Source organism: Mus caroli, unplaced genomic scaffold (genome assembly GCF_978045245.1).
Source record: "Mus caroli unplaced genomic scaffold, Mus_caroli_1 scaffold_4, whole genome shotgun sequence".
In the NCBI taxonomy this organism is placed as follows: domain Eukaryota; kingdom Metazoa; phylum Chordata; class Mammalia; order Rodentia; family Muridae; genus Mus; species Mus caroli.
Genome location: NW_028227259.1, coordinates 92,668,680 through 92,687,053, shown reverse-complemented (window position 1 = coordinate 92,687,053; position 18,374 = coordinate 92,668,680). Strand labels below are relative to the sequence as shown.

Below are 18,374 nucleotides of genomic sequence, written 5' to 3'. Positions count from 1 at the left end.
AAGACCTCTCCCAATAATGGAAGCCTAAATGTGCACTTCAACCCTGTCCCATGCTATATAAAGGCCACGTAATATTTATTTTCTAATCAAAGAAGAGGAATATTCAAGCAAGAAAAAGCATGTGCATCACACACACACACACACACACACACAGAGGCTGTTGTGTAACACTGAGGACCTCTGCAGGCAGGCTGGGTAGATGCATAGTGAGGGGACAGAGGCAGCCACCCTGCTATCAAGCTGTTTACAATGCTCTAGGAGGACTCTATGAAAGAGAAGAGACATGATGAAAATAAGTGAACTCTTCAGGGAATCGTTCCAACTCAGAGAATATGTATTTGTTCGTATTTTTTCATCCAATATATTCCTTAGTCTTTAGTGTAAACTGATTGACTTGGAAGACAGCCCAAATGGTTTGCTATCCAGTGAGCCTGTAGGCTGGGTTTCCACTCTCTTCATGTCACTGATAGCAAGCAGGAAGATGCTATGTGCTTCCAACAACTGTACACAACATACCCACTGCTGTGTCCCAGAGCCCTTCAATACTATTAATGTGTTCCATTAGAAAGTTGGCTATTTTTTTCTTTTCTTTTTAAAGTTAAATTTGGGCTAGAACCAAACAGCTCTTAATAATAGGGATGGTAGGTGTTTCTCCATTTTTAGAATAATTTGCTGACTTGTTCTAGGAATTCAGATGTTCCCACAAAAATCTCTAAATCTTTAGTTCAAAACCCCATTGCCCTCACTCACTAGTGGAGGAAGTCTACCACCTTCCTCCCCATGGAGAAGTAAGACAAGGAGCTGCTGCCGTCTGGGAAGGCGATGAGGTAGAAACTAGAGTTCGAAGACACAGCTCTGCTCCTTGCTAACATATGAATAAAACCAAGTAACTCAGTACAACTGATATGCCTAGCACCTTATGCCTTGCTGGTCCCGTTTGAAAGAAGATTATCTCATTTAAACCTCACTGCATGACAGTCACACCCTATTTACACAAAAACTAAAATCTAGGAGCTGGGGATATAGCCCAGTGGGTAGAGTGCTTCCCTAGTATGAAGAAGGCCATGGATTTGATTCGAAGCGCCACGCATGTCTGTAATCCTAGCACTCAGGAGGTAAAGAATGAGCATCATAAGTTCAAGACCCTCATCATCTACAGAAAGAGTTTCAAGGCAGTCCATGCTATGTGAGATTGTCTCAAAAAAGAAGGAGGATAAGTAAAAAGGGAATCTGAATTCAGACTAAATTTCATAAATATGGTTTTCTTCATTTGTAAGAGAAAGGTGTAGCATTGTCTTCAGATTTGTCTCAAGGTTATTATAAAGCCAGACACAACAGAAAAACCAAAGAAATAGCTGTCTTTACAGGGTATAAAGCCTTACTCAGAAGTTATGAGTCCCTGCTGAAGTCTGTGTGGTTTCCTAACACGCCACTTGGTAGGCTACGGCAGGCAACACAGAACACAAGAAATGGCTTCTGCAACTTCTGGGCATGAAAAAGAAATGAAATGACAAAAGATGTCTGAAAGGCAGCTGGAGAAATTGGTGACTGCTGTAATAAGTACAGCCATGGCCAGGCTCGTTGGCAATGGGAAAAGTCCAATTACAATGTGCCCACACCCATCACAAAGACACAATTGCCACCCAACTGCTGGAATTTCAACCACAAGGAAAGCTATTAGGCAGCTACACTTACCCATTTCCAAGGCAACCTATCTCCAAGGGTCTTCTCTAGAATGCAATTGACTTTAGACCAATCAAGTGATTTTCTAAGTTTGAAAACTCCAAGCTCTGAAGAAATGAATAACAAGAGATCCAGGACTTGCCTGACCCTATCACATGCTCTTTGTTATTAGTCCAATCACTCCGGTATTTCAGCTTCGTATGATATGATATAGACCAGCAGTTCTCAACCTTCCTAAAGCTGCGACCCTTTAACACAGTTTCTCATGGTGTAGTGACCACCCCCCAAGCATAAAATTATTTTCATCACTACTTCATAAGTGTAATTTTTACTACTGTTATGAACTATAATATAAATATCTGATATTCAGGATATCTAGTATGTGACCTCTGTGTGGGTCATAACCCACAGGTAAGAACTGACTGTATAAAACAAGCCAGACCAGAAGTCCAAGAACTCCATCAGAATCCCAACTCCTCCCAAAGAGAAACATGATTCTAGGCAAGAGGATACGCCTGTGGGAAGCTGCTATTATATTTCTACAGCAGGGATAACTTTTGCATCCCGGAGTTATGGAACAATTACGGTTCTATATATGGAAGCCTCCCTGACTTATTTACACTACAACAGCAAAATAAAATGTTTTGCAATGTATAGTGAAACCCAGCTTAGCTGACTCCTGGAGCAGGCTTTGAACTGCACACAAAGGACAAAGGGGAAACCTTTCGGCTCCATCTGAAATAACTGATAGAAAAGTGGGAACTGGCGCAAAGGTGACTGGTGGTGGAGAGGTGCTGCAGAAAAGCATGAAACGCACTACTATGAATGTGCCCTTCTGGCTGATGAGGCCCTCCTGGGGCCTTTTATGAGTTCTTCTTAGGAAAAACACATTTCCTGATCACAGACTTCAAAGGAGCATTGAAACAAAAAAATATGCCGGCGTTCCACATTTTCTCTGCTTAGAAGAAATGTCTCTTTATGTCACCCATTTCTCTTCTTGCCCTGGCTGTGACAGAATAAACAAACAAACTGAAACGCTGCTATAAATCACACGGTAGACACCCTTCTATACTTGGGTGATAACGCAGAGAAATTCTGGAAAGGAGTCACTGAGTAAGCTGACGCGGGACCAGGGCTTTGTGTCCTCTTGACCTGTCACTTGATCCGTGTGAGTCACAGATAGAAAAGGTCTGTGTGTGACTTAGTCAATGCCACTGAACATTCATCTTCATCCAGAATTTTCTTTCCCTCCTGCTCTGTATTTCTGACTGGTAGAAGTGGTTTCCTTGCAGAGTTTTTCTCGGCTGCCAGTTGAGCATTCTGTCAAAATAGACAAGACTCATGGTGCACGTGAGGAGGCAGGTTCTTACCTCTTGTGCTAATGGCAAAAGCTTTTTGCTCGACCTCGAGTAATTTAGTGGGAGATGTTTTATTGACACATCAGAATCTCAGGAAACAGTAGAAAAGGAGATGCTGTGTGAAGTCAGAGGTCATTCTGTGGATTTTTTTAAAACTTAACATAAAAAGTTTCCTTACTATGTAGATTGAAAAATGGGTATTTTTACCTTGTTGTGTGCAGTAAGCATTTATCAGGCATCGGAGATTTTAAATCTGCTCATCAGACACTAGCCAAAGGTAATGCAATTACTTTCCAAATCAAGCTCTGCTCCACTTGGCTCTTCCTCCTTGCTCCGTACTGTGGCCCACCTTATATAGCTTCTCAAATGCTGCTCTTCCTCCTATCCACGGCCTTGTCTGGGGCCTTTATTCCTTCTTAGCTCAACCCTAACTTTCTCAGAGTATCTTTTCCTAATCTCCTTACTTTGAACAAATTCCACCAATGAGTTTAACAGCACCACGAGCCACAGACTGTCACAGCCCTACCCACAGGTAAACTCTACCATCGATCTCTGTAAGTGTCTGATTGACAACCGACAGACTATCATCTTCCTAAGGAAAGCATGCGTCTTAGAGTTAGCTCACTGTCGTAAGAACATCATAGCACAGTACCTGGAATGCCTGCAATGAATATCCTAGATAATAATCTAGATCAGTGGTTCTCAATCTGGGGGGTCACAACCCCTTTCGGGGTCACATGTCAGATATCCTGCATATCAGATAGTTGCATTATAATTCATAACAGTAGCAAAATTACAGTTGTAAAGTAAAAAAATGAAAATAATCTTATGGTTGGGACCATCACAACATGCGGAACTGTAATTAACAGGTCGCAGTGGTCAGGAAGGACCACTGGCCTATATAATCTAACAAGGCATCTTGTGCTTTCTGATGCCAGAATGATGCTGGAGTTCACTGGGTCTACTGAGTCGCTCCAAACTCTTTACAGTATAACTTCTGACTTCATTTGATCAACAGGGACACACAGGAAGGCTAAGGATCTTCCTGGAGAAGGAAAAGATGAGTGACCAAAGTTACTCAAAATATTTCCAAAACATGCCAGAGAAGAAACAAGATCAAATTTCAAAATTTAATTTTTTAAAATTAAAAAACAAAAACACTATGAGTAAATGAACAAATAAAGATGGACAGACAGAGCTGGGCGTGGTGGCACACGCCTTTAGTCCCAGCACTCGGGAGGCAGAGGCAGGTGGATCTCTGAGTTCGAGGCCAGCCTGGTCTACAGAGTGAGTTCCAGGAAAGCCAGGGCTACACAGAGAAACCCTGTCTCGAAAAAACAAAACAAAACAAAACAAAAAAAAAAAGGAGAGACAGAAAAAAATAGATTGCCAGAAATATTATCAGTCTGTAAAAAATCCATGTATGCTATTTCACCTCATGTGTTTTATTTATTCTGCTTACAATTCATTTACTTTTGCTACCAAAAGAAGATGCAGGACTTCTAGGCTAAACTTGGAGGGTGTTACAAGGTAAAAGAAAGGCTTCTTCATACATACTGCTTAAGGTTAGTATTGGTCTACCTTAAGATACAAGTAAACCGCCGGTAGCAACAGTAGCAGTTGCATTGAGAGGCACACAACGCTCCCTCCCAAAATCTCATTCACTCAAGCACAGAACTGCCAAAAAAGCCTGAGTCAGTCTCTGTGGTGTGCAGGGTCTCCTAGTCTATGCTCTCAATCATAACATCTCTGGCCTATCTCTTAGCAATCTATAGAGTTGAGTCACCTACCTCCACGAACCTCAGATCCCTCAAGACCAAAGAGAGATTGTTGCTCTTATGATACCCATGAGAAAAATTAAGATCATGGACTTTTAGATATTGACATGGTACCCAGAGAATAGTTTGTATTCAATAAACATTATCATCAGCAGGGTATTAGCCATAAAGTACGAATCATTTCATACACAGAACTCACTCATCCTTTCTTATAATCCTTCTTTGTATATGGAGAGAGGGCACAAAGATAACCTATAAGTATACTTGGCATATAAAAACTGGCTCTTTGAATGTAAACAGTAAATTATTCTGGTTGACCATCAACGGTGACAAGATTAAGATTTTCTGGAAGTGACAAGTTTTTACTACTTAGGGAATAAATAATCCATCTAAAATGTTCATCCACAATATCCACTGCAAAATGTGAATGTTATCTCGGTCAGGAACCAATATACAGCTCCTAAGAATGTATTGCTTACTTCTTACTGGCCAGAATTGAGCCGTACAAGCTGCCGGAGGACGGCATTGTTCACATTTTTATTGTGAGCAAACTCGGGGTTCTGAAGATAAGAGAGAAGGTATAAAAATAATGGCTGCTAGGTAGACTGAAAACAGCCCCCGAAAATGAACTTCAGTGGTCAGGTTAGATACCCAAAGTAAACCCCACTGCACTATATCATCCTAAAAAGAAGGGGGTGCTATGATAGAAAACTCAGTTTCATCACCTGCTATGGGATGTGGTAGATGAAGAGGCAATCAAAACAGCCACCTCTTCTCCTTCCCTGTTCTAACTCTAAACACATTCCTCCCTCTCAGGGCTCTGCTCAGATGACAAGGAGACTAGCTATAAATCCCCCAATCTTTGTGCCTTCTTCTATGCTCTCTCCACACCACTGTAGCGATTACCACATTGTTTTAGATATCTGGTCATGCCATCATTCCCCATAAACCATCTAAGACACTGTAACGTCTGCAGCACCATAACCTGAGCTAGCATGGACAAAATGCTCTGTAAATGTTTCTATGACTTGCTCTAAGTGGGATAGACTGAGCTGAACAGAACTGTGCTGCATTGGGCTGAGAAGAAGGCTTAGGGATGCGCCTGTCTCTCATTTCTTCCCCTGTTATAATGGCTAACAGGGTGACTGACCCAGCACCATGGAGGACGATGACAAGCCCACGAGCTTGCAGTTCATACAAATAGATCATGTATCAATGACATCATGCATTAGCTTGGCTCTCTGGCCAAAAGAGAGACACAAACCACAGCTTAGCTTGCGTGAGGTTGCTGCCTCCTCTCAGGGGGACTGTGGAAAAAGGAGTAAAAGTTTTGTTTACCTAACAAAGAACTGAGAAAATATTTTTCCACTTAAGAAAAGGACAAATTAGTGAAAGTGACAAAAAATAAATAAATAAACCCTACCACATATTCTGAGAGTTGCTCAACGGCCCGAAAGCAAAACTGTAATTGTCAGTGTGCTGGCATTTGGCACAGGGTTCAGGATTTCAAGGAAGCAAGCCACTCTTTCATGAACGCTAAACAGAAATGTCACAAACAGCTTTTGATTATACTATGATTGTCACAGTCTATAGGAATGAACTAACATATGGTGTTTTTAAAATAAACTCCTTAACCACATCCAGTGGTTTCAATTAAAGAATGGTTCATTGCGTACAAAAATTCCCCTAGTACCAGCTGTCTTCCAAAAAAAGTCCCGTTGCCTCACTCTGAGTTTCCACTGTCATCCGGCAGTCTGCCAAGTGGTGTGGACGCAAGGGATAGCATCCTCCACAGAGTGGGAAATGTGAACACCTTGATCCTCAGAGGAAACCATGTAGACAGAGCATAAATTGAATTGTAGGGTTAAATTCAGTGACCTGATAGAAGACTACTGTTGAGTGTTTTGCTTTGCTTTGCTTTGCTTTGTTTTGTTTTGTTTTGTTTTGTTTTGTTTTGTTTTGTTTTGCTTTGTTTTGTTTTGTTTTGTTTTGTTTTAACCTGTGATAGGGATTAAACCCTCAAGCATACCAGGCAAGTTCCACCACTGAACTATGTCTCCAGGATGAAGACAAGGGAAGTTTTAAAGGAAATTTTTTAAAGTTAGGGGGTCTTTCTCATATGGTCTGCTGGTACTAACTAAAACAACAATTTTTAAGTTCTAAGAAAAGCATACATGCAAGGCAGGCCTCAGCTCATCCTAGCAGAAAGGTCTTATTGGTAACTTTAAAAGAAGTGCAAAGAAGTATTACAGCATGAAGATAAAAGAAGTTAGTATCAGATTCACTACAATCATTTCGTAATCATAGTAAAAATGAATGACTTCTAGAAATCTGCAACTAAGGCCATTTGAAACTGGCTTGAAGTGACTCTAACCAGGCCTGGCTAACCTACGGTGTCCTGGTTTCCAACAGTAGGTACTGAGCCCTGTGATTCCACCCATTTCTTCAGTTTGCTTATGGTATGTAGTGGCTTCACAGAAAGTAGTTAAGTACAACTGGATGAAGAATTGTCTTCAGATTTGACAGCTCTGTGTATGTTCTTGAGAGTGGCAAGCTTTCCCAAAGCACCAGCAGCAGAAGGCCATCAGGTACCACATGCTCAAAAATAAAACGCTCTATCACTGGCAAACAGTGGAAGAACACACGAATGCAGAGGTGTTTCAGGATCACTATCTTAATACTGAGCCATAAACTATTATTCCAGAACCAGCACACGCCTCACTCTGCAAGCCAGATGCATAGAGATAATTCTTCTTCTTTAATTTTGAGATTATAATATAATTACAATAATTACAACATTTCCCCCTTCTCTTTCTTCCCTCTAAACTCTCTCACATACCCCCCCCCAATCTTCCTCAAAATCAGGGCCTCTTTTTCACAATTGCTATTTCACGTATGTATGCAAAAGCTATTCAATCTCTATAATGTTACCTGTATGCATGTGTTCAGGGCTGATCTTTCAATACCAGACAGCCAGTTAGTATGCTCTTCCCTGGGGAAAACTCTCTCTCCTAAACGCAGCTTTCCAGTTTACCACGATCACTGACGTCACCCCTGTTCAGCTCACAGCTGGGTAGTCATGCTGGTGAGACTCTAGGGGTGTAGCTTCTAGTACTACTAGGAAGACAGAATCTCACAGCAAACTTCCTGCTCTTTTGGCTGTTCCAGTCTTTCTGCCCTCTCTTCCATAATGTTCCCTTAGCTTTAGGGAGTGTTTTATAAATGCATCCATTGAGACTACAAAGGCAACTCTTAAAATTCTCTATGTAAGAAACTCCACATATAGCCTTGGCGATGCATTCCTAATGTGCAACATTTACTGTAAGGAACCTCTTTCATGTATAATTCTCACTCTTCCCCATGGAATGTAAACACTAACTAAATAGCCTTCTCCACAGCCAGGCTTACCAATCAATTTAGCAAGACCTCTTCTTTAGAGAAATATGACATCAGCTAATATTTTGCATGCCTCATTGGCCTTCACATTCTCACATTTTAATTTTCCTCATATGGAAATATATATATATATATATATATATATATATATATATATATATATATATAGGCTAGCACCTTTATCCACTTTTTAAGCATGGAAATATTTTGTTTAAATGCAAATTAATCATTGGAAACAAAGTTGTGCATAATAAGACTTTTCCTGACATTTTCTCACTTCACCACTAGTGAACCCAGGTTCTTAGAGGCTTGCTGGTGGTCTCTATTTTAATCACATTTCAACTGGAAATAAAAACAGTATCTTATTTACCAAGACTATTGTTAATACTGACTAAATTGTGTGAAATCCTTACGTTCATGTTTTTATGTTTTTGAATTTAACTAATAAATAATATTTGCCCTGTTCTTTAATCTTCCATTCAAAGGATACACTATGACACAATATGTACATGATGTAGATGGTGGCTTTGAGGCTCTAACAATGCAGCTGGAGAGATGACACCCATCTGAAAAGGGTCTTGTCACTGTTAGGGCAAAACAGGGTCCATGTGAGAGTGCATATGATATATTTAGGTACTACCACATTTCAAAAAAAAAAAGAGGAAAACCATAAAGTGGGCATAAACTAACTTCAAGAGGCCTTGCTCAAACAAGGTGAGTCTACAGCTTTAATTAAACTATGCAAAAAAAAAAAAAAATGAAAGCAGTGAGCCCTGATCTATAGTCAGTTTCCTCTTAAATATCTAGGAACCCTAATTTGGGGGCCTACTTTGAGAAATGAAGATGGTAAGAGTTTCTGTTCTTAATGGGAGAGACTAGATGGAATGAGTCCTTTGGGTATCTGACAGTCTCTTCTAAAGGGAGTCCTTCTATTTCAAAGAGGAACCTAATGGGAAAAAACACATTTGAATAAGAGACTGGTCAGAAACTCAGAGCAAGGAGAAAACACAAGAGAAACTGGAGAAGCAATAGACACACAAAAGGGAAGGGAAAGAAAGAACAGCAAAGAGTCAAAGATAAATAAGATTTTTGACTCTACATGTGACCAGGAATATGAAGACTTTGTGTTCACACCTCCATAAAGTATGAAGTAAGATTCCTGTCCATAAGAAAATTATTACAAGACCCTAGCATGTGCTTGCATCCCGACTGCTGCACAGAAGAATTCTAGAGAAGGTATAGAGTGTACCGGTGCCTCCCACCCCTCTGCATCCAGACTGAAGTACTGGAGAATTCTGGAGAATACATAGAGATGTACCTCAGCTACTTCTGCTTCTGCTGGTCAAACTCACAAAGCCTTGCATTTAAAGCCCTGGTGTCAAGCACCCGTGTCCTTCAGAAGTTACATCCTTCTGTGTGACAAGTTTCCTAAACAGAATACCATGCCAAGAAGATTCTGGTCAGCATCTGTCACTCTTCAACCGAGTCCTAGTCACATGCACTAAGTCCAGCTTCCTGCCTTTCAAACTTTAACCCCAAACCAGAGGACACATCCTGCCTTCTGCTTAGGTGGCAATGCCTGGATCAGTCATTTGTACCCTGTTTACCTCACTAAATAGATCTCATATCTTAAGCGCTTCTGGTTTTCCCCTTTTTCCACTGCAAATTACAAACTCCTTTTAGCCCTACCTACCCCAGTACCCAGAGTATACTAGAACCGTCTGTGGCCTCCTGAACTTATGAGTCACTAAAAATAGCAACAGCATCAGCTCTCCCACAACACGTAAACACACTATTCATAACATCCCATCTCGTGGCATAGTGGAATAACTATTGGAATAGAATAGCCAATGGTAACAAAAAGAAAAGAACTGCCACTTGGAGGGCACCTCAAGGTGACTGGGAGAGCCACATTTCAGAAAATCTAGGCTGCCTAAAATACTCAGGAAGGCAGAGAACAGTGACATCTTCCATCTACGAGAGTCGGTGGAATAAACAATTATTTGAACCACACAAAGCATTGTCTTGTTGAACGCTCAGTATCATATGTAAAATCTTCATCCTTTCAGGACCACACTGCCTCAAATTCCTAAACATTTTAATGTCACTGAGAAACAGGAAGTGAGAGCCTTCTTTTCATGAAAAAGAGTGAGCCCATTTGTTTGCAGGTTATAGAACAACCTGACTATTGACTAAATTTGAGGAGAGCCTGGGAAACAGGCACTACCTTCTGGCAGTCTTCCATAGGTCCAGACAGTAGCTGCCTACTCCACCCCTAGAAACACTCAGGCCCTTGGCTATTTCCCCTGCCAGCCAACATTCAGACTGACACCCACTGGCAAGTTCAAAGGAGCAGGAGGCAGGTACAGAGTTGATGGTAAAAATGAAGGAATAATGAAAACTTGCAGCAGGAAGGAAGGGCTGACAAGGCTTAGGGAGCAGTAATTGCTGACTACAGAGAATTTCTCTCCACCAAGTCCAGCCTGAAGCTTTCATCACTATCTTCCTGCAGATGAGGGGAAATAAGATTGCAGGCAGTCTACAGAATGCCTTCAAGCATTTATTGATAGGTCAGCAGATGGTTCTTCCAGTAAAGCTGCCTGCTGCCAAGCCTGAGGACCTGAGTTCGAGCCTTGGGAGCCACACCATAGGAGAGAAATGACTCGCAAAAGTTGTCATCTGGCATCCATACCATATTGTGCCACAACTGAAATAGTCTGAACACCCATGCAAGTTAGTGCATGTGTACGCACACACACACACAAACACACATATAGACACACACGCACACACCATTATCCAATGCAGAGGTCATGTTCAATTCTACCATAATTCCCCACAACTGAAGAAAGCAGAGCTCAGGCCGAACCCAGTTCTGAACTTACTCTGATGATATGGGGCAGGTTTCTGCCTCAAGTCACCTGGATGGAATACTTGCCCATAAATGTTCTAGGTAGGCGGTCCTTCCAGAAAACTCTACCATAAGGCCTTCTTCTGAAAACAGAAAGTCTACCTTTTTGACTATTTTTCAATATGAAAAGCTCTTGTTCTCAGACCTAAAGTAAAATTTTTTTTCCTGCTTCTAGAAAGTGAAAAAGAGGATGCCCAAGGCAGCCTGATTCTTGTGTCTGTACACCTCTGGCACGAGTGGAGCTACTTACTTCCCCTCACACATCTGACAGACCTATCCTACAGATCAGATCGTTTGTGGGGTATAGCAATGGCATGCAGCAAATGAAAGAAATTTTACTCTATGATATCAAAATTAAGGAGCATGCCTAAAACAAAGAAAGAGAGAAAAAAGGAGAGAGAGAGAGAGAGAGATTAGAAAAGAAAAAAAGAAATGTATCACACAAAAAAGGGGGCTGGAAAAGGACACAAGAGTGTGCTGGGAACAGGGAAGTCAAGTGGCCAAAACCAAAAATTTTTGGCTCTGGTGAAAGGCTACTCTGTTCATTTACCCGGATGCCCCAAACAAAAGCAACTGCCCGTTTCTCTGTTTCAGTTTCCTGAATCTAGCTGGATCACCGACTGGCATCCATTGTCCCTGGCTCACAGAACAATGTCCACTAGCATAAATCCATCCGTTCTGGTGCACTTCCAAAGAGTTAGAAAAGAACGCAAAACTGTCCGTCCACACCCACTGACTGAGCACTGTACAGCCATCCTAGACAGACCTGCACAGAGGAGGCAGCCAGTACCTCTGTACTGACACAGACTCTCTCGGGTCCAGAGACACACTGCACACACAGCATGTCGATACACTGAGCTTGATGCTCGGTCTGTACCTGTGTCTCCTAACATCTGGAAGCACTTGGTAGACTCTGTAGCCACAAGCTAGCTCTTAGAGACCTTCCAGGACACTAACAAAATGTGAAGTGCAGAGACCAAAAGCCATTTACTGCGGGAAGCTGAGCTGTGTTTCTAGATCCCAGCAAGCAGGACCATCAGTCCCTTGCATTTGGGGCACGCCTTGGAGGATGGCAGCTGCTAACTTAGGGGGGGAAAAGTGCACGGTGGAGGAGGTAAGAGGGTTATTTTTAAGAAAGAGCACAATCTAAGTTTTCTCTCCACACCCACTCCACGCCACCTCCTCATCCCTTGTCTCTCCTCCCTCCTGTTCTTCCACACCACTCCTGTCTCTTCCCAGCCTCCCTCTCCCCCATTGCTCAGCGTGCCACAATTACACACAGGTTTCTTTCCCTGTATCCCTAGCTGGGACACCAGTTCTGACACCACACTGGGAACAGGAGCCATGTAGAGCCTTGGGGCTGATGAACTTAGGGGTGGATCTGAAGCCTCTGTGATCCTCACAGATATAAACAGGTAAGGATCAAATGCATACCAACCTTTTAGACGTTCTATCTTGATGCCAGAAGTGATGAAAATGAAAAAAATCATCCGAACCTGTCAACTATGTCATGTTCCCGACATGCCTAAATACTGGAAAACCTATGGAGGAGTCTCCTTAGAACTGTTTGGAAGATGCACCATTTGGGGATTCTTCACAGTGACTTCTAAGCAGAGCTCTCTGATGTCTGTGTGCAATGGTAGCCGTCTTTTAAGTATACATGATGAAGTATGTGCCCTATAGATCAATTTCTTCCGTCACCTACAGCCAACAGGCAATAGTACAACAGGCAATTTGGGAGTTGCCTACCCTAAAACAAGACAACCTTTTAGCAACAGCTGAAATAATTAGGCATTTTCCAAAGTGGAACACTTAAAAGTCAGCATGAGATTTTACATGTGAGTGGAGGGAGGCAAGCCAGAGAGAGCCAGCAGGCCAGGATAGAAAATCAGCTGGATCCTCACTTAGAATGTGGTGGAGACTTAGAACTATGAAAGAAGGCTTAAGTTTTCCCTCCTTAGTAATTGAAACTTCCCTCCTTGGTCATCTAAACATTCTTCAGTGAATGTGTATTAAACATCCTTTGGATCTGGCATAGCTCTGGAGAGTTACAGTAAATAAACAAGACATACTTCACCCTTGCTTGCAATCATGGAACTTAAGATCTAATGTTCACACAACCCAAAACTGTAGGTGAAAAAGAGAAAACTTGTTAGTTGAAAGATGTATTATCATGAAGGAAACCAAGAAGAGCAGAGGGACCTCAACACCAAAGAAGCAGCATGAGAGGAGGGAAAAAAGGCTTCTCTGAAAAGGCAGCATTTAAGGATGGAAGATGAAGAAAGTCAAAAAAAAATCCCATGGAGGTAAGAACAAGATGGCCATTCCAGGAAGCTAGGATTGCATGTGCAAAGGCTCTGGAGTAAGAAATAGCTTGGGAGCAAAGGTCACTGACATCAGCATGACTGAAACAAAGTGAGTGACGAGAGAATGCTATAATGTAGGACTGCGCGATGTCTCATGAGGACGGGATGCTGTGTGCCGAATGCACAGCACAGACACTGCTTCAAGGTCAATGAGAAACCATCAGCACCAGAGTGGTATGGCCTGACTAGTGCTTCACCACAACCAACACTGTCTCTGAGTGGAGAAAGACATCAAAGCAAAGCAAGACATGACAACGCCCTGGGCCAAACCAGAGCAGCCAGGCTGAGAAGTGGACAGTCAGACAGTTCAGACAGATAGACGGAGAGCCAACTGAAGGCACTGCGGACTGGCCTGTGTGCAGGCAAAAGTGTGGTGTGGCTCAGAGATGCCTCTCAAGTTACTATCAACCTGTGAGTTGCTTGGCTTCTCTTCCTCAAAAAGAATACAACTGCTGCATAAATCCCAGTCAGTACATGTAGGCATCTCTCGCCTTCAGGACACAAACGGTGTATAGATGTAAGGAACTCAGAAGGCCCACATTCAAGACATAGACACTCTCGAGAGACAACAATGGACCATGAGTTGGGGATTTCATAGATGCGTTTTCTCATAAAAATGCCTGCATGTTGGTGCCTGCCTTTCTGTATTTGGATGCACCTGGGCAGACTTTTAAGAACTACAGCAGCTAAGGCAATTCCTGCCTCCAAACTGAGCAGCAGGAAAACTCATAGCAATTTCTAAGACAACCTTCTCATCGAATTGGATGACTACAGCCAAAACTCCCATGACCACCAGGAGGAAAAGAAATTAAAAAGTCCTTCCACTAGGGCTTGTCTGACATACACAAGGTCCTCTTCAATCCTCAATCCACAGTATCACATAAAACAGGGCAGGCCTATAATCCCAGCTCCTCACAGGTAAAGACAAGAGAATTTACAGTCCAGGGTCCTCTTTGGCTAAACAGTAAGCAAGTTCAAAACCAACCTGGGCTGCATGAGAAGCTACAATCACTGAACAATTGTTCCATAGCATGTCTATATTTCCAAGACCTCGCTGAAGACACAAAGCAGTATACCAAGGAGGAGACCTCTGAGGCCCCATCCCTAGAACAGATTATATTGTTTATTTTGCATGCTATATTCAAACTGATCCCCAAATGCCCCAGAGAGCAGCAGCATTACACACACACACACACACACAACTAGGTCTGAGCTGCCCTTTCCTAATTACCTGGGTGTCACTACACCATTTGCATTGCCTTTCCAAAAATAAAAAGTTGTGACATCATTATCACCTCTAAATTGCTTGGCACTTTTATTTAGGTGAACCCCTCTCTCTTTCCATCTCCCTCTCTCTCCCCCTACCCCTCCTCCTCTCCCTCTCTTCCCCTTACCCCTCCTTCTCCATCTCTATAGACAGTGAAGACAAATCTTATATTGCTTAAAGAATGAGAGATAGCTTCAAAACAGGAAGAAAAGAGAAGGGGAAGGGAGGGAGAGGTTAAGAGGTAGAGGAGAGAGAAGAGCAAAGGAATGGAGGAGAGGGGAAGGGAGGGCCTGAGAATGGGAGAAGAGGGGATGGACCTCTCACAGATGCTCAGCAGAGGCCCTTTTGATGCTGGCTGGTACCATGCCAAAATAGACAGTAAATAGCTAGAAACTATAGTAATCTATTTGGAATGGGATATTATCTCTTTTTTTCTTCAAGCTGCAAGTCATAACCCTTTTTATATGCCTTTCAAAGAGCTGGCTTAGAATGGATACTATTATTTTGGATGCTATATCATGGCGAATTCTTTTAGAAAAAGTTTCCCTAGCATTCCAATGAAAGCAACATAGCTTTAGTTACCTGTCCTCCACCTCCTCCATCTCACACACAACTCTACTCCCTCTTATGTTCAGAAGCCCATTTCCAATATTCCCCAATCCAGTGGCCCATCTGGGCCACTCCTCTTGGAGCACGGCTTATCCAGCTTCCTAAGACACCTGCTTCATCCCAGCGCTGAGAGGAGAAAACACTCACGTCACGGTGCTTCACGCCCTCTTTAATTTAGTGCTGTGAATTCATGTTTCAACAGCCCCCTGAGTTCTTCGTTCTAATTTGGCCCGTCATCACCTGCCGTGACTGAACTTGATGTTTATCTGTGCCACCCATCATGCATTTTATGGCAGGGTCTGGGCTTCCGCAAGAGATGGAGAGTGTACAGCTTTCTGCCAACACGAAAGCTGTCACTAAGTCCTCTTCCTGAATCTTCCACAACCAGCATGGGTCTCGCTCATACAGATTCATTCCAGCCGTAAGGGTCTCCATATATCAGAGCCCCCCACCCCCACTCAACACACACAGAACAGCATAAACCAATACCCAAGCCCACAGTCTACTTGCAACTTGAGTTCCAGAGTGCCCTCTGACCCCCTCCCATCCATCTTAACATTTTATATGTATGTCTATGGTGAATCTACTATGGCCAGCCTTTCGAGAGCTGTGTCACTCAGCACTCCTCTCTGCCCTGTGCAAAGCTTCTCTAATGTTCCATTTTAAATCACTGACCTGACCCACAATCCAGTTAAATGTCACCAATGACCGTGATTTAGAAGATAGACATGCATATGCATGCGTACACTCTCATCTTAGCCTATTGTCTCAGTAGAACCTATTTTTAAGCGGAATCAATCCAATGAGCCTCTGACTGTTGATGAGTGCAGTGAAGTAACATATTGTCTGTGAAGCTGAGCCCTAGCTCACTTTGCAGGATGAAGACTTGCCATCTGTGCCCGTACTTGCTCTTATCTTTTCCCCACCAACACAGAATCTTCCACATGCACTCTTAGTCCAACCTGTCATCACAGGAAAAGCATATGTGTGGACATGACCCATTAGACAGACCGCCCCAGGGTCCCTGACTCCCTCTACATTGGCAGAGGAGCCGAAAGGTAGAGAGCGGTGCTGAGCCAAGAGTACTCACTGAGGGGTTTGAGGATACTGCTGCTGGATTCATCCGCATTCTCCACATCCGATTTGTCCGAGTAGTTCTCAGAGATTCTTTCCTTTTCCTTCTTTTCCTTGTGCCCGGCCTTCCTCTTGTGGCGTCTCCTTCTCCGGTAGCTCTTGGGCACATGGACCCCAATGTAGATCGTGTGGTGGCCTAAGGATGGTAGACAAGTCAACGGTCATTTCAACCCATGATATTTCTACACTTAAATTACACAGGAGCCACAGGCCAGAGAAGTCTGTGAGTGTGGCATTATCACTCTGTATTTGACCGACTGAAAGAACTGAGTTTGTGTTGTTAAAAAAAAAAACTGAGCCTATTTTCAAATTTCACTCTGCTATGGTACAATTCCATCCACTGGCTGGTACTTGGTTCTGTGAGGGTGTACTCAAATTCTGTCCCCACAGGATAAAGTTTAGATCTTAGGTTTATGAAAATCAAAGAGTTAGCAAACTGGAAATCAAGAATTCTTAATTCTGGTTACAGATCTGTCATCCACTATCTATATAGCCTTCATTATATTTCTCTTGTTTGTTCTTGTCTACTGAGACAGGGACCCATGTAGCCTTGACTGACCTTAACTTGATATAGAGCAGAGGTTAACCTTGAGCTTCTGATCCCTACTGCCTCCATCTCCAGAGCTCTGGGGTTCCAGGCAAGCATCACTGTACTCAGTTTATTCTCTGCTTGAACCCAGGGCTTCACATATGCCAGGCAAACACCCTACCCAGTGAGCTCCATTGCCTGCCCCTTACCTCTCAGAGCCTTGGCCTCGTCCTTCAATACAGCAAGGGGCTTAAGTTGGGTAACCCCTAGAGGCCTGTTCTGCTCTAGTTTTTCGAGATCTGTGATTCTATTGACTAGAGAAAGGGGGAAGCTGCTGAGTTGCAAAAATAAAGATCAAAAGTTCAAAAAGTCATTCTGCCAGTGATAAGGTTTTATACTATAACTTTTTTTTAATCCAATCAGCAGAACAGAGACTTGGAACTGGGGCAAACTGGGAAAAATAAGACTTTCTCAGGGAGAAGATTTTTAGAAGTCCACAAATGTTCGCACCGGGAAGCGCTAAAGCAATGTCAGCTCCAGGGCCACCCTCAAGTCTCTTCTCGTTTCCAGAAGTTTCCAAAGCCAGGTTGTTGCAATGATAAAAATAAGTCCCAGCCCAGCAAAAGCTGCCTTCAGAGAAGGGTGCAGGGAAAAAAAAAAAGAAAACAGATCTGACTGCTTCCAGGCCTTCTTGGGGAAGGCACCTCAAAAACTGACAAAGATGTCATTTTACAAAATCTGATCAGATGGACGAGAATCCCAAGTTCCAAGTCTTTTTGCTGTTGTTTTGTTTTAACTGAAAAACCTTCACTTTCTCTTTACCTACAGCATAACTTCTGAATGTGGGAATCATCATTTCAGAAGAAATTTGCACGTTCTTTTATTGCAAATTAGATTAGGTTATCTCCCCTAAGTGTTTCATTTCCCATTTCTAGAATTATCCTTCGATGGTACTTTACAGTTCCCGAGATAATATCTCAGACCGCCATGTACCTCAGCCTCCTGAGTGTCAGTTGTCATGAACTACGTTCCACGGAAGCCACCAGGCATCCCCCAAAACACCATAATTCACAAGATTTTCCTTAAACTGACAGTATAAATGAATCGTATAATACTTCCAGAAAAAGACTCCAACTACGGAAGAATGAACTCTCTGGGGTAGTGTATCATGGGAAACTGAAATTTGGAAGGAAGTTGGAACCCTCCACACGAAGCGGGACCCCACCCCCAGCACGTAAAAACACCAACTTGTGACTACAAAGCATAGTGAACAATGTCCCCCACAGGACATGTGGCAATGAGAAATGTATCATGTGTTACCATTTTCGAGCAAATTGTTCTCA

General features: G+C 42.7%; 1 protein-coding gene across 6 annotated transcripts in view; it reads right to left on the bottom strand.

Moving 5' to 3' along the window:
- Nucleotides 1–18,374, bottom strand: part of Slc4a4 (solute carrier family 4 member 4) — a 416,646-nt gene that overhangs the window by 257,245 nt on the left and 141,027 nt on the right. For all 6 annotated transcript variants that reach the window (XM_085836838.1, XM_085836839.1, XM_085836841.1 and 3 more), the window contains exon 3: nt 16,459–16,638. In XM_085836838.1, the coding sequence (XP_085692964.1) occupies nt 16,459–16,638 (180 nt within the window). The remainder of the gene's footprint in view (nt 1–16,458; nt 16,639–18,374) is intronic.